The sequence below is a fragment of the Grammomys surdaster genome, unplaced genomic scaffold (assembly GCF_004785775.1).
Source record: "Grammomys surdaster isolate TR1022 unplaced genomic scaffold, NIH_TR_1.0 125669, whole genome shotgun sequence".
In the NCBI taxonomy this organism is placed as follows: domain Eukaryota; kingdom Metazoa; phylum Chordata; class Mammalia; order Rodentia; family Muridae; genus Grammomys; species Grammomys surdaster.
In genome coordinates this window covers 1,737,787-1,757,772 of record NW_021620506.1, presented here as the reverse complement: position 1 = coordinate 1,757,772, position 19,986 = coordinate 1,737,787, and the positions used below count along the sequence as shown (strand labels likewise).

Sequence of the window (19,986 nt, the reverse complement as noted above, 5' to 3'; positions counted from 1 at the left end):
GGCTGTCCTGGAACTCACTCTGTAGACCAGGCTGGCCTCGAACTCAGAAATCCTGTCTCGAAAAACCAAAAAAAAAAAAAAGCTGAACAATATTTTAGGAAGTTAAAAACTTATACCCTGAGGCTAGAGAGATGGCTCACAGGATTAAGAGTGCTTTCTTCTGGAGGACCCAAGTTTGATTCCCAGCACACAGGGGAAGCTTATGATTACCTACAATTCCAGTTCCATGGGGTTCTGTGGCCTCTGGGCACCTGCAGGCATGTGCACATACCCCTTCACACATACAATTTTAAAATAATTTTTAAATTAATTCAGTTATTAAAATAATTTAAAATTCTTCACAGCTTCCAAACTAATGTGCTCTTAAAATGTTTTATATTAAATAGCAAAGTCAAGTTGTCCTGCTAGTTTCAATCTTTAATAAAACTCATGGGTAGGAGATAAAGGTAGGCAGAGCTGCAGCAAGACACAAACTCACAACACATGCTGAGGATCCTTCAGCTTGTTACTTGTTTTGTTTTTTCTCGGTGTAGCCCCAGCTGTCCTGGAACGTGGCTCTCTTTAGACCAGACTGCCCCTGCCTCCCAAGTGCTGGGATTAAGGGAATGGGCCACCATACCCACAATTTCTAAAACTGCAAGTATAGCCACGTAATTGAGAATTATACAAATTCTTACACAGAAATTGAAATAATATAAAGTGTCTTTGAGGATTGATTCACACTCCAAATGACACAAGTAGACAGATTAAGTGTGGTATATTTCTTTCCCTGGTAGTATTGATCATTACCAATAACCAACAGTGAGCTGAACTTGTGACATTCACTTGTGAACAGCTAAGACTCTTTACACTGAGTTGATCCTAACATTAGCGGACAAACTCAAACTAGGAAAAAGTTGCTAGAAAAAAAATTAAGAGACTTTCTGGTTCTATTTTTTCAAGACAGGGTCTCATCCTAGTCCATCCTAGCCTTGAGTTACTGATCCTCCTGCCTCCACCTCTCCCACATCCCACACCCATCTAGAAGTGTTTGTGACAGGGATAATTAACTTGATGTTACCCTATGGCCTTTAAGCATCAGCTTCTTCATATTTTGAAACTTACTTTTTTTTTTTTCAACCTCACAGAGAACCACCTGCCTCTGCCTCCCAAGTGCTGGGATTAAAGGCATGTACCACCATGCCTAGCTGAAACTTATTTTTTCTTTAAAATGTAGGTCACTTTCTTGTTTGAAAGCATGGACATTCCTTTTTCTACTAGTGATCCAAACTTATACTGGGATCCAACTGCCCAGTTGCCTTTAGCAGACTCTGCCTGATCTTTACTAGGTGTGCAGCCCTGCACTAGCAGAGCAGTATGTAGCCACTAAGCAACACACACACACACACACAAAAGCTTACAAGTTGGAAAAGGACAGAAATACGACCTGTGTAGTTAACTTAGTTAAGGTGACCTTGAAAAGGAGATCTTTTATAGCCATGGTTTCATTGGAATTCTGTCAAAAAGAAACAAGGCTGAGGCTAGAGAGATACCATTCTGCTCAGTGGTTAAGAGCACTTTCTGATCTTCAAGAAGACCCAAGCTTACTTCCCAGCATTCACACGAGGTAGTTCACAACCTTCCCAGCTCCAGGGAATCCAGTGCTTCTGTCCTCCACATGTACCTGCTGTCACACACGTGCTCAAATGGACACAGCCACATGCATACAGACATACATTTAATTAAAAATAACCATTTTTTTCCTTTAAAGGGCCTCACAAAGATCCAGACTGTATTGCAAAACATCTTGATCTTTGAATAGCTTATGAAATGTTTTGTGAGAGACACTGGGTGACTTTTAGGAAGATGGTATCCAATAGTGACTTCAGATATAGTCAAGTAGACTAGAACTATGAAAATTCTTTGTAAAGGCAAGCTTTGGACTAATAAACAGTTGCTAAAGGATTAGTATTTAGAAAAAATTAAATGTATGAGTATTTTGCCTGGGTGTATATATGTATACCATATGTACACCATGTGTGTTTAGGCCAGAAGATGGCGTTGGAGTTGACAAATGTTAGTGAGTTGTTGTATGTATGGGTCCTGGGAGTTCCCTCTTAATAGAGCTAAGGAAGCAGAGGCAGAGATTTCCTTCCATTTAAGGCCAGCCCAGGGAAGAGTGAGACTATAGAAATAACAAAATGGCTGAAATCAACACTGAAAATGCATATTTACTTTATTAGCTTATGAAGATTGGTTTCTGATGTATCTTCCAGCCTTCTCTGATACTGTCTTTCTGAAGCTTTTCTACGGTAGACATCATCTGTATCAAACAAAAATTTTGCTTAGATTTTTAAGAAACAGGATTTAAAATATATATTTTTTATGTTATATGCATTGTTACCTTGACTGTGTGTGTAATGGGGGGGAGGGGATCCCCTGGAGCTGGAGTTATAGCAGTTGTGAGCTGGGAATTAAACCTGGATCCAGTGCTCTTAACTGCTGAGCCATCTCACCAGCCCTGAAACTGGGGAATTTAAAAATAGATTCTGGAGATCTGTCTTAGTGACAGAGTCTTTGCCTAGCATAAAGAGGGCCCCAAGTGCCATCTCCTACACTGAAACTAACAATCAGTAAGGTTTATGTTGAGTCTGAGATAACAGGGTAAAAAATACCTGTATCTTCAAAGAAAGACTCAGAATGATGTCCTGGTATATCTTTCTGTTCTCAAAGATTTCCTTTGCCCAGGGCTCTCTGCTGCTCCCTTTCCTAGGTCCTAAAATCTGAGTAAGGACAGAAGTAATGTTCCTTGTTCTCAGCAGCTGTTTTTCTGAACTACTCATTTTCTGCCCTCATGTAAAAAGAAAACATCTTCCTTTCTTTAAAAGAAAAACCTCTTCTTTTAGGGTTCATTTGATGGTCATCCTCTCGGTTTTTATCACTGGCTCCCAGCTTGGGTGTCTTGCCTGTTCATCTGTGCCTCTTTTGCCACCCATATTCTTGGGGGTGACGTACCAACCCCTTGGCCTCCCTTATGTCTCCAGTTATAGTGTTCTATGGGAAGAATGCTGCTGAGACTACAACTGCTTTTCCAGTCCTGGCTTTCCTGTCCTTGGAGTTCACTGCCTTCCTTTGGCCCTTTGTCTTTTCCCCCTCTTCCTGCCAAAGCAGCTGAAGTTTCTTCACACTCTACTCATTACCTTAACTCCTTGACACCCCTCCAAACTCCAACCAGAGATCACTCCAACTGCCTCACTTCTCTATTCATGCTGCCTGAGGTACCTCTATCTGAATCCATTAACATGGCTGAAAGCAGTTTCCTCGACCCTGAATGACAGCATTATCTTCCTTCACAGAGAAAGGCCACCGTAAAGAACTCTGGCTAATTTTTATGGTCGATCCCACTGAGCACTGGTACTTGTGAAGGTGGTGTCTCTCAGTTCCCTACAGCCTTCACCCAGCCACCCACCACACTTTTTCTCAGCAGATTAAATCCCAAGAATTCCTGCATGCCAAAACAAGTGCTGCACCAAGTGGGCTACAGCCCCGGTTCCAACCCCTACCTTTCTCATGAGCATTTGCATATCCTTCAGTCTCTCCTAGGGCAAGTTGTTACCTTCCATTCAGTCACATTTCCTTATCACTTGTTGTGATGGCTAGTATATGCTTGGCTCTGGAAGTGGCACTACCAGGAGGTGTGACCTTGTTGGAGTAGGCGTGTCACTGTGGATGTGGGCTTAAGACCTTCATCCTAGCTGCCTGGAAGTCAGTCTTCCATTAGCAGCCTCAGTTCCTCCTGCACCATGCCTGCCTGGATGCTGCCATGTTCCCACCTTGATGATAATGGTCTGAACCTCTGAACCTGTGAGCCAGCCCCAATTAAATGTTGTCCTTTATAAGACTTGCCTTGGTCATGGAGTCTGTTCACAGCAATAAAACCCTAAGACACCTATTTTCAAGGATAACCTTCCTGGTGTTCCTTCTGACCACTCAGAGTCACCTTAAACATGCTAAAGTTTGATGCTTCCATTACAATTTAGCTGAACATCCTGTAAACCCAAGATGTCTGGCCCAAACTGTCCTCCTGAACTTGGGACCTTTAACCCATCTCATCATGTCCTATCTTGCACCCAGGATCACCCTGCCTATGTTCTGCACCTTGAGTGGAAGTACCAGCCCTGCCCTTCTGTTCCTTGAGAAGCCTCTATGCCCCCATTTCAATTACAAGATTTATCAGCACTACCTCTAAGCTGTCTCAGGTCTACCCACTTCTTGGCATTCCTTTCAACGCCTAGACTGGGTCATCATCTCAAGTCTGGCCAAACATACACTGCCTATGTCTCAATCTCTTCAAAAAGAGACCCTTTCATCATTAGGATAGATTCTTATTGTCCAGTACTTTTATGGTCTTACACAGGGACCCCTCTATCCATATCACCCTTCACTTTCTTCATCTGCTGCAGTCCCTCAAAACAGCATTTGCTTAAGCCTCCAGGTTTCCATTACTACTGTCATGAAGTGAACTCCATAGATCTTCCCCTTATCTGGCTAACTCCTAAATGTGTCTATCTTTCCCCCAAAAGCCTTCCCCACACCATCCGATCCAATGAAGGGCCCATCCAGGATTCATTCTTAAGACTATTCACAACCCTCATGGTATGCTTAATGGTGGGGGGTAGGGTGTAGAAATGGAGCTTGGGACCATGCGAGCCAATTATTCTACCACCAAACTACACCCGTGAGCTCTTGTGCAATTTGCCTTGTTCACTAGATGTTCTGTGATGGATGGTTATTAAACATTAACTGGAGGCCTATGCCTGTAAACCCAGAAGATGACTGCAAGTTTGAAGATTCAAGGCCAGCATGGACTAACATAGTCAGGCCCTGTATCAAAGGATAGCAAGAGAAATCAATGGAGGTTTTGAAAGAACAACCTAAAATTCTCAAATGATAATTACATGAGAGACAAACAAAGGGCCCAAAGGTTGGGAGAAGGCCTGAAAGGAACTGGCCATTTCAGAGGCAGTTCTCAGAAATGCCAGACATTCTTCTCACAGTTCTGGGCCAAAGGCATAAGGACTGCGAATGACAAGTAGTAATTAGCTAGGACGGGCAAGATAACTATCTCATGAGTTTGGGCTAAAGATCTCAAAGGGCAAGGGACTTCACCTGAATTTCAGAGCCCTCAGGATTGGTCCATCTTCCATGTGCGAGTAATCCTGTTCCTTGGGCCCAAAGTCACCAGCAGAGCCAAGGACAGCCTACAAAGAACTACAGCCTCAGTAGAGGCACGTGCCCTCTTAAAATGCCAGGAGAGGAGTAGGGCTGGATGCCAATGTGAACAAAATTCAAGAGCCCCGAGGGCCTCCAGCCTTTTAGCACGAAAACTGTCAAAAGACTAACACTTGTCCTAACGCCTAAACTGAAAGTAGCTCTGCAACTGAATGGAATCAGCGGTCTGTAATCGCATACCCACGGAGAAACGCAGGCTGCTGCACCCTCACTTACAGAAGGTCTCCTGGCCCACGCGCACTTTAATCATGATCCACTCCATCGCTCCTCCCAGGACAAAAAAGAAGGGCAGGAATCTGTAGATGCCGAATCGCTGCTTCCCGGGCACTGTCTGAAGAGCTCGCCTCACCTGGGCCCTGAAGAACATGACCGAGGCCTGCAAGTGGGGTACAGGCGGAACCAGGCAAACTGGTGTTCCTGGAGGCAGTACAAACACCCGTGAGTATCCGCGGTGTCCGGTGGACTGCGCAGCAAGACTCGACGGCAGCGCCACAGCCCGGCCGCAAAACTTGGGTCGCAGAAGCCGAACCTGGTCGGCTCCGCCAATCAGAATGTGGCGGGACTCTCAGCCTTTCCAATCAGAGTGCTGTTTGAGTGCGCATGCTCTGTGCAGCGGAGCCGGCCTGAAGAAGCCTGCGCACGCGCCTAGATTCTGGAGACAGAAAAACTTCAGGGGGCGGAGTCTCCAACGTGGCGTGGCGGCCCCGCCCTCAACCTGCGCACAGCTGCTGGGACTCAGAGTTTACTGCCGCGCCCCCTACTCTGCCATCGCCATCTTTTTTTTGTAATACCCTGCCTGAGATGACGACCCTTTGTGAAGGAAATAAGCTAAAATGCAGTTACGTGACAGTCCTTCCTTTTATTTCTGTCGTGTGACTGGTTGACTTGGCTTCTAAAACAACAAAATTCGATATACATTTTTGAAAACTGAACTTTATGATCACAACAAAAAGTATAATTGTCTATAATAAACATGCTAAAATAATATAAACCTATGATAAGTGGGAACGTACCGTTATTCAGGTAACTTGTAGATGTTTCTTATGCATCACATCTGATAGTTGAAGAAGAGCACCAAGCTAGAGTAACTTCACTGTCAAACCACATCCCTATCAGCACCCTTTTAAACGGAGCCTTTCTGTGATGCTGTGAGGATTGACAATCTAAAAGAATTAATGACAGATTGTGGGTATTATGAAATATAACGCAGCGAGGAGGCCTGGCGGGCAATGCCAAGGCGTGCCTCTGAGAAATTATGCCATGCAACAGATCTGGTATGAAGGGGGTTTGTTGGGGAAGGAGTAGAGGCTGTGAGGGAACCGTATGAGCAAAGAAAGAGGGGGGTCATAAACAGCTGCCTAAGCACAGCCTGCCTTGTACCTCCTCCTGAAGGTACCTACCACCGGGAGGGCAGGCCAAGAAGAAGCCACACACAGCCGACCCCAGGCACCTGTTGCCATTTCTCTTGGTTCTGAGGACTGGAACATGTACAGTGTGCATCCACTTGGAAGAAATTCACATATGGCCAGGTCTTCACAGCCCACCTAAGTCATTGAACCTACGAGGGCTCTGCCACCTATGAGCCCACCCTTTGGTATCCATGACTACCAGTACCCAGAGCAGAATCTGGCACACCCGATCCTCAGCCTAGGTATGGGCGAACTACAAATCTACACACTACATACAACCTTAAACCCAACAGCCACGTGTGCTCAGTTGGACAGCTCACCACTAACAAGGCCCTGGATACTGGGCCAGCCTTTCCTAGTGTATACCTGCAAGCTAAGAAAACAGAAGTGGGTGGAATGAAAAGAATTTCATTGAGACAACGCTTGAAAAAAAAACCATGGCAATTCAACTGGGAGCCATCCATTTACAGCCACCAAAACCAGGAGGTGGCTGCAATGATCCTGGCCCACAGCCAGAAGAGTACGCCCAGTAGATAGGCTCCTAGTTAAGTGGATCACCTGTGTTCGGTACCAGGTAATACAAAGAAAATGCTGCCTCAGCAGACCTCAGCTGCCCATCAGGCCAAGTGCTGTTAGCCAGCTTGGGACTGGTCCTGAAGGCTCGTAGAGCTCTTGTTGTCATAGGTGAATGAGCGGTCTTGGCTCCAGTGGAACGTGCAGTCAGTCAGAAACTGGGGCAGGGGCACGAGGCCCCGGGGCAGGAGAACTTGTCTGGAAAGAATAGGACAGAAGCGCGGGGGAGGGACAAAAAGACCCTGGAGTGAAGGAAGAGCCGTACACTCGAGCACTCTTGCTCCTCGGGCCGTCCAGGGCCTCGCGGAGACCCGGGCTCTTGAGGTCTGTGACTTCCCGCTTAAAGGAGGAAAGGTGCCGCCATCGCCAACGAGATGACCAAAGGGGGGCGCAGAGCCCCTGAGCCCAGCTGGGGACAAGGAGGCGGGGGTCGGAGCCCGCCCCGCCCCGTTCCTGAGACCTCCCGCCCCCTGGGCTGAGTGGTGCGTCCATTGGCCGGGTGGACTCCGCGCGCCTCCCCCATTGGCCGGCCGCCTCGAGAAGCACGCGGCCACGGTGGCGGGCGGGCAGTCCGAGGGCGGCGGGCAGGCGGGCCAGCGGACGGGCGGAGGGCGGCCGGGGCAGCGCGCAGGGGGCATGGCGGGTGCGGGACTGCGGGCGACAGCTAGGCGCTGGCTGCTGTGCGGAGGCCACGGCCGACCGCGGGCCGCCTCGTCCTCACCCTCCTGCCCTGGCTGCGGCCCGCCGGGTCCCGGAGCCCACTGCCCCAGCACCCCGCGCTCGGCGCCCGCAGACGGCACAGACCTCAGCGCGCACTTGTGGGCTCGTTACCAGGACATGCGGAGGCTGGTGCACGGTGGGTGATGCCGGGTGGGCAGTGCGCTGTCGGTCAGCCGAAAGGTGCCCAACAGACGGCCAGGGCACCGTCCTGGGTGAAGGACGCTTGGTGGGGCTTGCCGGGGTCCCAAAACCTGAGGGCCAAATGGCGTTTTAGAAAAGGCTCCGTCGGCTTGTTAGGAGGTGCCTCTGCAGAGCACCGCTACTCCTGGGCCGAGTGGGAGGTTTTGTTTTCTGGCGGCAGGAACTTGGAACGTCTGGAGCGGTCGCTGCGCACGCGGCCCCTACGGTCTTGCTCCTGGATCCAATCTGCGGGCAGTAGCGATAGAAACCTTCCCAGTCCCTCGTTCTCCTCTGGCCCTTAGTTGCAGTGTGTGGACAAAGACTGAGCTCTGCTCACAGACAGCACGGAGTAAGGTGACACCAGTCGGACATTGCCGGCACCTCTCGGCTTGCCTCTGGCGGTCTACGGCACTCTAAACACTCAGTTGGAAGAACAGAAAAGTTACTGTAGCCCCCTTGCAATCCCGGGGGAGTTGCTATAGTCTCAGCCAGAGCTGCACAAGGCACTTCATCCTCTCCTAATCATTTCCTTGGAATGGGCTGATGAGGCAGGAGATCTGAGTGCCGAACATCTATCTGTCCATTTGTCTGGGTGGGTCTGGTGGGGCCCTGCCTCTGCAACCGATAGATGTGGTCTGGCCCCTATCACTGCCCAGCAGGGTGGCCCTTGGCCTCACATCCTCTCAAGACCCTCAGTGTTCTGTCCCAGAATTGCGTTGATGACTCAGGAAGAACAAGGCCAACCAGGAGCCTGGGGAGCTTCTGGAGGAAGCCCCAGGGGTGATGTGGCTTGCATTGTCTGGTAAGACAGAGTAGCCCTGACAGGGAGATTCCAGCTGTGACTGGACTAGGGCTTCCACTCCAGCTGTGAGGAGACCTGGACATTGGCCAGAGTTCACCTCTTGACAAGCTGCGGTCAGATTACTTGGGACCTCTGGAGAATAATTGGTCTGAGGACTTGGAATATTGCAGGGTGGACAGGATTATTTAAGAAGTCTTTGTTCTGCACTTAGAGTAGTCCCTCTGAGTGGCCTGAGAAGCCTACCTTGGAGGGTTGGGGGTGGGGTGGCACTATTGAGAATACCCTTCAGGGCTCTTCAGGCCCTTACAGGCTCTCTTAGTTCTTGTGTGCAGGCTCACTTCCACTACCATACCAGCATGAGCTTGCCTCTGAACCCTGACCCCCTCTCCAGACTAGGTTTTAGGGCCAGGGCTAGTAGCCCTTCAGAGAGCAGTGGAGAAAGACTGTCACCTACACTGCTTGGCCTCATGGGACTAGAAGGCTAGGCAGAAGAAGAATGATTAAAGCAGGCCGAGTGGCCTGAATGTGCATCTCCACTGCCAGGGTCTGGGTGGTTTGATCCAGTGCCTTTACCTCCCTGAGTTTAGTTCTTCTCTGGGCACCAACGGTGGCAGCGTGACTTCTTCATGGGATTGGAGGAGGGAAGGAGATGAGTTTTAAGACTCACAAGTGGTAATGACCAGAGCCCTAGAGCCTGAAGAAAGGAGGGCAGGGGCTAGACAGTAAAATCATAAACACGGCAGACTTCTTCTGGGTCCTGGCATATTCTCTCCCAGCTTATGCCATGCACCCAAAGCTATGATTTCTTTGGTCCAGAAATGGGTTAAGTAAGCAGGCACTGTGGGCTTCTTGCCCATCCTACTTGTTCCCAGGAGGCTTTATATGCCTCTGAGAAGACCCTTAAAAGCAGAGGCAAGATGTAGTCAGAACTCTGCAAGCTTGGACCCACAAAGACCATGTCTATGCTTCCTGACCCAGGGGTTCTGGACGCAGCCAACTAACTCATAAAGTTGACATACAGGAGTGTAGGGTTGTGGAAATATCCAGCTATGTGGGTGACTGAGGGCCAGGGTCCTCATGACAGCAAGTAAGGGGTGCCTGGGGCAGTTCTTTAGAGAGAGGTGTGTCTTGCGCATGTCCCAGTGACGATGCACACTTGGGAATCTTCAGAAGAGCTGCTCTGTGCTGGCTGAGGCCTCCAGAGAAACCAGCCACACCTGTTCCCACACCTACACCCTGTACTTGACACTAAAGGAAATGGGGGTGGAGCCCTGTGTTCCAGAGGGGCCTGTGAGGCAACAGCTCGGCACGTAGAGGAGGCGTCTGCACAGTACAGCGGCCACTAGACGTGCTGTGGAGTCAGAGAGTTTTTGCTTTGTAATCAGGATTAGCGCGGCTGACAGATTCCCTGGAGACTTGAACATCAAGTCTCTGAGACCATCCCTAGTCCTGCCTGTTCCTCTTCTGCTGCTCTAGAAGTGACCAAGGCAGTCCCAGGGCAGGGCTTCTAGCTCAGAGGCACATCTGATCCTGCATACTGTATAGGTTCAGAGCAGAAACACAAAGTAGGTTTATTCCTCTTTTAAAAGAAACTAGCCTGGAGCTAAGATCCGTTCTTGAATTCACAGATTCGAGAGGGAGAGCCTGATCCTGCCTGGCTCCCTTTCCCATCACACCATGTCCTCCTTCCCCGTCCACTTTACCCACTCTCCGCATGGGGAAGACAAGGCAGGCAAGCCAAGGGCCCCAGAACCTTCTTGGCATAGTGCAGGGCTTAGCTTCCCTCTGTGAATCTTTTTTTTTTTTTAAAGATTTATTTATTTATTTATTATATGTAAGTACACTGTAGCTGTCTTCAGACACCCATATGAGGGCATCAGATCTCATTGTAGATGGTTGTGAGCCACCATGTGGTTGCTGGGATTTGAACTCATGACCTCTTGAAGAGCAGTCAGTGCTCTTAACCGCTGAGCCATCTCTCCAGCCCCCCTCTGTGAATCTTTCAGAGGCCTTTGTGACTATCACCAGAAGAGAACTGGCTTGTGTCCCCAAAACCCGACATCTTACATCCCACCTATGGTAATTAGCAATGTTCCCTGGCTGAAGCCAGGGAATGTCATTATGTGGTCTGGCAAGCAGTTGAAATCCGATTAGAGGGGCCTTGCTCTCCAGGGCTATGGCAGGTGTTCCAAGTTGGCAGCCTCATGTGTTCTCTACCCCATAATGTTCTTGGGCCCCAGGCCCAGCCCTGAGCAAAGTGGAAAAGCAGCATTGGCGGCCTCCAGTCAGGTCGGAAGAGAGCAAGCATCCTATGGAAGGAGTCCTCAGTCCCTGCGTGCTGCAGGTAACCCCGAGGGAGTGGAAGGTGAGGCCAGTGGACAGTGGTGCTCCTGGGCAGGGCTCGAGCGAGGGATATGGCTCTTCTGAGGAATGCTGTCAAGGTTTCCACACACCCGTGTCTGGTAGGACTTGGTAACCAGTCTGGGAGAGGCCCAGGTTCAGAATACATGGTGCACTGCAGGTGATTGGTTAACAGAAAAGTGGGGGCTGTGACTATGACCCAATCCCCAGAGGAAGCATGCTAGCCCATTGCCAGTTCTGCCTTACCTTGGCTGGTTCCTTCTCTGTTTGGCCCCTGCTGCAATGGCTAAGATGCCATAATCCAATGTCTTGGGCACATGGGGGCAGGTAGCCACAAAGTGCTCGGGCCGTTTGCCATAACTGAGGCCATCATGATGGTTCTGCCTTCTTGGATCTCCTTCCCTCTAGACCTTCTGCCCCCTGAAGTCTGCAGCCTCCTCAACCCAGCAGCCATCTATGCCAACAATGAGATCAGCCTGAGTGACGTCCAAGTCTATGGCTTTGACTACGACTACACTCTGGCCCAGTATGCAGACGCACTGCACCCTGAGATCTTCAGTGCCGCCCGGGACATCTTGATAGAGCATTACAAGGTGAGGCCAACAGGACCGAGCATGACCTATGCCCTAGACTGAGTCCTGGGGTTCCCCTGGTATCCTGGGCTAGGGGCTGGCACTGCTACTGGCTTTTTACCCAACAGTATCCTGAGGGGATTCGGAAGTATGACTATGACCCCAGCTTTGCTATCCGTGGCCTCCACTACGACATTCAGAAGGTGAGTGTTTTGACCCTGACTGACCCCCTCCTGACTAGATGTGAACAGGGCTGGCTTCTTCAACCTCCATCTCTCCTTGTCAGACCACCCCCACTTCAGTTGTAGCTCCCCCCTAGTAGCATCCAGAGGAGGTTTTGTTGCTGATGGTTGGGGGGGGCAGATCCCAGGAGAAGCTGGTTCAGGGTCAGCAACGAACACCTCCCTCACCACTAGCCCTGCCCCCTCCATGCCTCCAGAGCCTTCTGATGAAGATTGATGCTTTTCATTATGTACAACTGGGAACCGCCTACAGGTTAGTACTGAGTCTGCCTCAATCCTGCCCTTGTCCCTATGCTATCCCACTTCCTGGGCTCCTGCTGAGGGCATCTGTCCCCCCACTCACCCCCAACTCAGGGGCCTCCAGCCTGTGCCGGATGATGAAGTAATCGACCTGTACGGTGGCACCCAGCACATACCACTATACCAGATGAGCGGCTTCTATGGCAAGGTAACCCACACCACCTGCCGTCAGCCAAAGCACCCAGGCCAGGGATTTTGATCCCTCAGTCCCTAGTCCTTGGGGTGGTGGCTGAGAGTTGACTCCCTCCCCAGGGCCCTTCCATCAAGCAGTTCATGGACATCTTCTCGCTCCCAGAGATGGCTCTGCTGTCTTGTGTGGTGGACTACTTTCTGGGCCACGGCCTGGAGTTTGACCAAGTACACCTCTATAAGGACGTGACGGTGAGCCAGTGGGGACTGTCCTTTAGATGAGCCGAAGTCTGTTTGCAACATGGTAGGCCTTCCTCTCTAGCATATCTTCACTGTCCCCTTGTTCCCTCCAGGATGCCATCCGGGATGTGCATGTAAAGGGTCTCATGTACCAGTGGATTGAGCAAGACATGGGTAAGGGTGGACAGTAGCCCTCACCGTGGCCTGCCTGAGCGGAGGGCCACAGAACTGGCCCTGGCAGACCCATCTTCCCTTTCAGAGAAGTACATCCTGAGAGGGGATGAGACGTTTGCGGTCCTGAGCCGCCTGGTAGCCCACGGCAAACAGCTGTTCCTCATTACCAACAGCCCCTTCAGCTTCGTGTGAGTCCAGGCACACTGTAGAAGGCTGGGGGGGGGGTGCAGGAGCGCGGCACAGTACCGTTCCCAGACCTCCTACAGCCAGTGTCACCTCCGCACAGGGACAAAGGTATGCGGCACATGGTAGGTCCCGATTGGCGCCAGCTCTTCGATGTGGTCATCGTCCAGGCAGACAAGCCCAACTTTTTCACCGACCGGCGCAAGTACGGGCATAGCAGGGAGTATGGGGAGGAGGATGGGATGGAGACATGGGCACAAAACCCAGTTGGCCTTGACTAAGTACTCTGTGCTTAGGTAAAGACACCCCCTTGCTGGTCAGTGTCCCACTTGAGTGGGTGGGCCTTTACAGAGATAAGGAGGAAGTTACCTAGCCTGGCTCTGTCACAAACTACAAACCGGCCTCTTTGCTCTTCACGCAGGCCTTTTCGAAAGCTTGACGAGAAGGGCTCCCTCCACTGGGACCGTATCTCTCGCCTAGAAAAGGGCAAGATCTATCGGCAGGTAAGGACAGGGGCCTGGTGGGCGACCCTGGACTGTACATGGCGACTGCCCAGCCTTGACCAAGCTTGCACTCTGGGGCTAGAGCAATGGCAGGAGGGCAGGAGTGATAGGAAGGAAGCTAGGTGATACAGTAGGGCATATACCCGCTGACAGTAAAAGACAGCTTGGCCTTTGGTCACGCACCTGCAGTGGCCTAGGCACCCGGGCCTCATCACCTCTGGGCCCTGCTTTCCTCTAGTGCCCCCCACTTGCACCATGATTCATGGGAACAGTTAGTTGTCACTGAACACTGCTACTGGCAAAACCAGCCTGGTGGAAACCCTGCGGTGGGCCTGTGGAGACAGTTGAGACACACACCCCCACTACTCCATTTTCCATGTAGCTAGGAAGAGGCCAGATTTGGGGCATTGGTGGCCCAGGCTGGAACATAGAAGTCTTAGCTGAGATGGTCCTGGGGCTGGGAGTCCATCCTTGGCCAGGAGAGTAGCACAGAGATGCCTCAGGTCAGCGGGCCGGCACATTGCCTGTCCTGTTGAGCATCCTACACTGCTGCACCCTCATCTCAAGTTCTTTAGGTGCAGGCTGTGCCCACAGCTCTGAGGCTGATGTTCTCGTCTTAGCATCCAACTGTAGCAGCCCTCTTAGGGGGAAGGTGACTTTCTTTCTTGGCAGCTCTCAGGCCTGACACTGTATTAGGCTCGGTTTAGTTCTCAGAACCCTTTCCCTAAGTCCTTGTCTTTCTGTCTTTCTTTCCCCTCTCTCGGCTGTCCCTTGAGACTTTTGACCTAGGGGCCACCTCTCCGAAAGCCTTTCTGCTGCCCCCTCGCGTCTCGCTTCTCAGTTCAGGTCTTTCATGGCCGCCCGGTGCACCAGTTCCCATCTCTCACTCACTGAGTCGAGCTGCTCTGTGAATTGTGCCTTGCTGAGTGTGCATTCCCACCGTGGAGCGTGGCGCCTCTGGTAGCTGCTGTGTTTCCAAATTCTGGCCCCTCTGCCCCACCCCCACCCACCCCCAAGCTTCCTCAGTTATGTCTGTGCCTCAATATTTTGATCTTTTCCTGGCTTTGGAGAAGGAAGAGCACATGGGCTGCCAGTAAGCTCTACAAGTTGTTCCACAGGGTCCCCTGGGTGGAGACTGAGGACATTTACAAGAACTTCAGGTCCCTTTGCTGGAGGATCTGGGGCCCTCCCTCCCTTCAGAGCCCATAGCTGTGAGGTCTGGGGCCCTCCCTGTGGTTTGTTTCTCACAGACAGACTAAAGCCCTTGCCTGGGTAGGTGAAAGGCCACTGTAAGCGGCCCTCGAGTTAGGGCCAAGCCACCCTTACAAGAGATGTTTCTGCTGCAGGCAGGACCCCGCCCCCTTTCTATTGGAATGGGGAAACAGTAAGGGCCACGGAGCAGGGAGGCCACGGGAAAGGGCAGCCCAGCATCCGGTTGGCTTTAGCGGCCTCTGGAGAGTTGGGAGGACTGGTAAAGGACAAAGCCTGGCTCCCACAGCCATTCAGGAGCACAGTTGGCTCAGCGGTGTCCTCTGCTCCCCAGGGAAACCTGTTTGATTTTCTTCGTCTGACAGAATGGCGAGGGCCCCGTGTGCTCTATTTCGGTGACCACCTTTACAGTGACCTGGCGGTGGGTGAGGGGGTCGGACTTTTACCCAGGGAGGGAAGGGAGCCCTGCAGCCCTCCCAGCTGGTACTGAGGTCTGCCTCCCATCCTCTCCGCCAGGACCTCATGCTGCGTCACGGCTGGCGCACGGGAGCCATCATCCCTGAGCTGGAGCGGGAGATCCGCATCATCAACACGGAGCAGTACATGCACTCGCTGACCTGGCAGCAGGCTCTCACTGGGCTGCTAGAGCGCATGCAGGTGGGGGGAGGGGGGCTGGTGGATTGGAGCTGCAGAAGCACCTCCTGGATGTATGCTCACCACCTCCCCGCACCGTGTTTCCCTAGACTTATCAGGACGCAGAGTCACGGCAGGTTCTGGCTACCTGGATGAAGGAGCGGCAAGAACTGAGGTGAGCAGACAGCAGCCGTGGCAAGAAGCCCGGCCCAGCCTTTTCTCTGCACACTGACTGACGCGTACAGTGTTTCTCTCCCTAGATGCATCACAAAGGCCCTGTTCAACGCTCAGTTTGGGAGCATCTTCCGCACCTTCCACAACCCTACCTACTTCTCCAGGCGCCTCGTGCGCTTCTCTGACCTCTACATGGCCTCTCTCAGCTGTTTGCTCAACTACCGAGTAGACTTCACTTTCTACCCGCGCCGCACACCCCTGCAGCATGAGGCACCCCTCTGGATGGACCAGCTGTGCACCGGCTGCATGAAGACACCCTTTCTTGGTGACATGGCCCATATCCGCTGAGGGCACTTTTATTGTCCTGGACAGACCATCAGCCTTTCCACCACCCCGACAAGCAATAAAAGTGGTCTGTGTCTTCCATGTGCCTCTGCTTCATTCCATCCCCTCATTTGACCTTGAGGACCCTCTGGGTGTCGGGGAAATCTTCTTCCAGGACTGAATCCTGCAAAGAGGGAGGCAGGGTGCAGCTAAGCAAGGCTTGGCCCAGGGCCACACAACCCCTCCAGCACACTTCCCACCCCACACTTACATCAAAGGGTTCACAAAAGATGTCACTGCTGCCAAAAACAGGGTTGGGGACAGAAACCAGGGTTGGGCTGGTCCCTTCTTGCCATGGGGAGAAGTCATCATCAGCGTTATCTTCTGCCTGGAGGAGGAGTGCTGACTGGTAAGCCCCACCCCCAAACAAGACAGAAGGGCCCACCACCCACCTACCTTCCTCCCCCAACCACTCCTCACCTGGAAGACAGAGAAGCTGAAACCTGGGGGCTTGCCTCGGGCCCGCAGGTAGAGGGCTCCAGCTACCAACCCCAGCAATGTTCCAGAAGTTACCACAACCCCTAAGCTTAACGCCACAGGTTGAGGCTCAGATCCCAGCACTGCCCTCTGTAAAGAGAAAGGCAAAGTCAAGGACCAGGCCAGAGATGTACGTTCCTTCACCCTTTGAGGCCGTGTCTCCCCCTTCCGCATACTCACAGACTGGGGAGGCGTGAGCAGGGGGCTGGCCAGAGTGTGGATGATGCCATTGAAAGCCATGATATCCCACATGATGACGTGACTAACCACAACTGCCCCGGGGGCCTACGGAGAAACTGCAGTTAGGCCCAGCAGGTTAGCAAGGGCTGAGCCAGTAGGGTTTCAGTTGAGGCCAGACTCACCAGAGGAACCAAAGAAATGTTGTCAGGGCCTGTATCACTTATGAAGAGGTTAAGTCCTGAGTGGGCAGGAAGCAATGTCCCCCGGCTGGCATTGATACTCAGAAAGGTGGCATTAGAAGCATGAAGTTCTAGATCTGGGCCACTCAACGTCTAGAAGCAGAGCAAGGTTTGTTGGGTTGGGCCAGCTGGAGAGAGCAAACTGCCCAAGTCCCTCTTGTTACCATGTTGTCCATAAAGCCTTCGTTGACAGGAACAAAGAGTGTCTTGAAGGTGAGCTCATCATCCAGGAAGTCCATAAAGTCAAGACCTCGCTGGGTGGCGTTGGCATAGCCCAGTAGCATCTGGGGATGAGGAGACAGGGCTGTGGGTAAGCTCTCTCTTTGGGGATCCCAACTGCCTGTGTTCCCACTTCTGAGGCTAGGCCCCTGCACACCCCATAGAAGGTGGAGAAGTTGGCGGTGGCGGCCAGCACATCAAGCAGCTTCCCGTTGCACGTGCTGATCCCGTCACCCACGAAGCCGACCCGACACTGGCAAGCCACGTCTGTGGGAAAGGCGATCAGTCACTCACAGAGGCTTATGAAGGAGTTCAGGGGGCGAGGGTAGGCAGAGGTCGGCAGAAGGGACATACCTTGCACACGGTAACAGTAGGCGTCCCAGCGCTCTGAGAGGTTCTTGCGGACGCCAAGGCTAATTACACCTACACGATTATTACCACAGTCTGCCGCTGGGGTGACGACAGGGTGGGCAGCAGAGCCATTGGCCAACCAGCCCATGGAGCAGACATGGAAACCTAGCTGTAAAAGCAGGAGGAGAGGCTGAGACCAAAGCCCAACTCAGTGGGCTTCCACAGGCTTAGATCCTACCCCCCCCGAGACCCGAGCACCTGCTGGGCGGCAGAGAGTTGAGGGAGAGAAGCAAGAACCGCTCCCTGGTCCTCGCATGCTTCCTTGGCCTCTGAGAAGGTCAGACCATAAGGGCCGCTGGTGGCCTGAATGTGGAAGACACCAGCCTGTTTTTCTGCAGGAAGAAAGAGGGTATATGATTAGTAGGACAGTATCCAGAAAACGCAGTGGGGTCGGGGTCAGGTAAGCAAGCACACCCTGGAAATGTAGGTCAGTGCACACAGCATCCGTGTGGCAAGGTGACGACTCTCCTAGGCATCGGTCCACAGGGGGTTCAAGCTCCTCTAGACACTGCAGCCCATCACCCACATAGCCTACATGACATTCACAGCGCCGCGTGTTCTGTGGGCAGAGAAAGCGAATGCCTCACAGAGACTGGAAGCGTGGGGCCTCTGCACACAGGCTGCTTGGCTCCCCACCTGCTTACCGGACCAGTGTTGAGGCAGTCCGCATGCTCACTGCAACCTCCACGGTGGCCATCCAAGCAGGGGTCACGAGCTCGGCAACTCCAGCCATCACCCTCATAGGCAGGCAGGCAAGTACAGGTGACCACTGTCCCTACCTGGCTGCAGTTGGCATGCTGACTGCAGCCACCATGCCCCTTCTGGCACAGGTCCGCCACTGGGGGCAAGGAAGAAGTGGTTGAGCCAGGTCCTAGAGCAGGCCCAGGGCATCCTACCTGCAAGTCACGGCTTACCTGTGCACACACGGCCATCCCCTTCGTAGCCCAGGCTGCATTCACAGCTGTTGCCCAAACGGCACACGGCCTGGGGTGCACAGGGTGGGGTGCACACAGGCTGCAACTCTGTCCCAGGACCCATCCCATATAATCAGATCAGTAGCTGTGCTTCTAGCCACTGTGTCTCCCATCCTCCCTTGGGGCCTCCACCTGGGTGTGCAGCCAGGGCATGTATACACATATAGTCTATACACATATGCTGCATGGGTACAAGGCCAAGGGCTACTCACCCAGCTGCACTTCACAGCGTGGCCCAGTCCACCCTTCATCGCAGAAGCAGGAGCCAGAGCCCCCAAGACCATCATCACAACGCCCATGTTGGGTACAGCGGCAAGCTGGGGAGAAGGACAAGTTCTCACACAGGCCTAAGGAAATGGGGCAGGGTAGAATGGACAGTGAAGAGATAGCTTACCTTGGCACTGGGGTCCAAAGGCACCTGGGGCACAGAGTTCACAGGCTGTCCCAGCAAAACCTGGATGGCAATTACACTGTCCACTTCCGCTTATGCCATCCATGCACACGCCATGATCACTGCAGGGGCTTCTGGGGCCACCGGGGCAAGCTAGGGAATAGTGTAGATGTGAAATGAGAACAGAATCTCTCATAAGAACACACACTCCTGCATCCAGCTCTGCCATCTGTGCCCTACCAAATGCCAGCCAAGGCTCTTCAAGGACTATCAGTCCACTCCTGTCCCCACACCCCTGAGACCACATGAAACCCAGAGAATGCAAACCTTTCAGCACTCCACACCAGATATGAATCTTCTGTACACCTACTCCACTTCTTATGCATTCCCCCATCTTGGAGCACCCCAATATCCTTTTTTTAAATTTTTATTTATTTTAAGTATGAGTGCTCTATCTGCATGTAAACCTGCACACCAGAAGAGGGCATCAGATCCCATTACAGATGGTTGTGAGCCACCATGTGGTTGCTGGATTGAACTCAGAATCTCTGGAAGAGCAGCCGGTGCTCTTAACCTCTGAGCCATCTCTCCAGCCTCCAATATTCTATCTTAAGGGCGATGACTAGAGCTTTGTCTTTGGCCATCTTGGGAACTAGAGAAACTGGTCAGCTTGTCTGTAACCCTCTGAATGCTTACCGTGGCAGTCAACACCATAGTGACCAGGGCAACAGCTGGGCTTCCAGACGGTGGTGACACAGTTGCGGTGGCAGCCCACATGGTTGCGGTTCCAAAAACCAGGTGTTATCCAGGAACCTCTATGCATCGTGAAGGAGCGCAGTGGAGTTGTCCAGAACTTGGAGTAGTGACGCCAGCAGGCCTGAGGGCTGCCCTGGGTCAAAAGGAGTCAGGCTACAGGCTGAGCTTGATTGAGGGTGCCCTGCCTCTACCCCAACCCTCAACTCAGCCTCCAGCCCCTTACCTGCTCCCGTGAGCCCCGAGGACAGGGTGGCTCCAGCCCACAGATGCTGCAAGTCTT

General features: G+C 52.2%; 3 protein-coding genes across 3 annotated transcripts in view; 1 reads left to right on the top strand and 2 right to left on the bottom strand.

The window, feature by feature from the left end:
* Positions 1 to 2,192: 2,192 nt before the first annotated feature.
* On the bottom strand, positions 2,193 to 5,772 carry Smim4 (small integral membrane protein 4). The gene is made up of 2 exons (XM_028787475.1): positions 5,488 to 5,772; positions 2,193 to 2,302 (listed from the first exon to the last, which is right to left on the bottom strand). Exons 1-2 carry the CDS (start codon positions 5,636 to 5,638, stop codon positions 2,211 to 2,213), a joined length of 243 nt encoding a protein of 80 aa, XP_028643308.1. The 5' UTR covers positions 5,639 to 5,772; the 3' UTR covers positions 2,193 to 2,210.
* A 2,008-nt stretch (positions 5,773 to 7,780) lies between these two features.
* On the top strand, positions 7,781 to 16,114 carry Nt5dc2 (5'-nucleotidase domain containing 2). Its single transcript, XM_028787473.1, has 14 exons — positions 7,781 to 8,109; positions 11,725 to 11,909; positions 12,017 to 12,091; positions 12,328 to 12,383; positions 12,485 to 12,578; positions 12,683 to 12,811; positions 12,913 to 12,973; positions 13,059 to 13,161; positions 13,260 to 13,361; positions 13,578 to 13,659; positions 15,203 to 15,289; positions 15,385 to 15,525; positions 15,612 to 15,676; positions 15,762 to 16,114. The coding sequence occupies exons 1-14, from the start codon at positions 7,890 to 7,892 to the stop codon at positions 16,021 to 16,023; spliced, it is 1,662 nt and encodes a 553-aa protein (XP_028643306.1). The 5' UTR covers positions 7,781 to 7,889; the 3' UTR covers positions 16,024 to 16,114.
* Stab1 (stabilin 1) overlaps positions 15,994 to 19,986 on the bottom strand; it is a 28,746-nt gene continuing 24,753 nt past the window's right edge. Inside the window, exons 54-69 of the mRNA XM_028787468.1 lie at positions 19,930 to 19,986; positions 19,647 to 19,839; positions 18,954 to 19,103; positions 18,772 to 18,876; positions 18,500 to 18,607; positions 18,230 to 18,423; positions 18,000 to 18,144; positions 17,784 to 17,917; positions 17,529 to 17,694; positions 17,332 to 17,441; positions 17,120 to 17,239; positions 16,899 to 17,048; positions 16,717 to 16,821; positions 16,480 to 16,626; positions 16,271 to 16,387; positions 15,994 to 16,183 (exon numbers count right to left, since the gene is read on the bottom strand). Of these exons, the coding sequence (XP_028643301.1) occupies positions 16,127 to 16,183; positions 16,271 to 16,387; positions 16,480 to 16,626; positions 16,717 to 16,821; positions 16,899 to 17,048; positions 17,120 to 17,239; positions 17,332 to 17,441; positions 17,529 to 17,694; positions 17,784 to 17,917; positions 18,000 to 18,144; positions 18,230 to 18,423; positions 18,500 to 18,607; positions 18,772 to 18,876; positions 18,954 to 19,103; positions 19,647 to 19,839; positions 19,930 to 19,986 (2,058 nt within the window). The 3' untranslated portion in view covers positions 15,994 to 16,126. The remainder of the gene's footprint in view (positions 16,184 to 16,270; positions 16,388 to 16,479; positions 16,627 to 16,716; positions 16,822 to 16,898; positions 17,049 to 17,119; positions 17,240 to 17,331; positions 17,442 to 17,528; positions 17,695 to 17,783; positions 17,918 to 17,999; positions 18,145 to 18,229; positions 18,424 to 18,499; positions 18,608 to 18,771; positions 18,877 to 18,953; positions 19,104 to 19,646; positions 19,840 to 19,929) is intronic.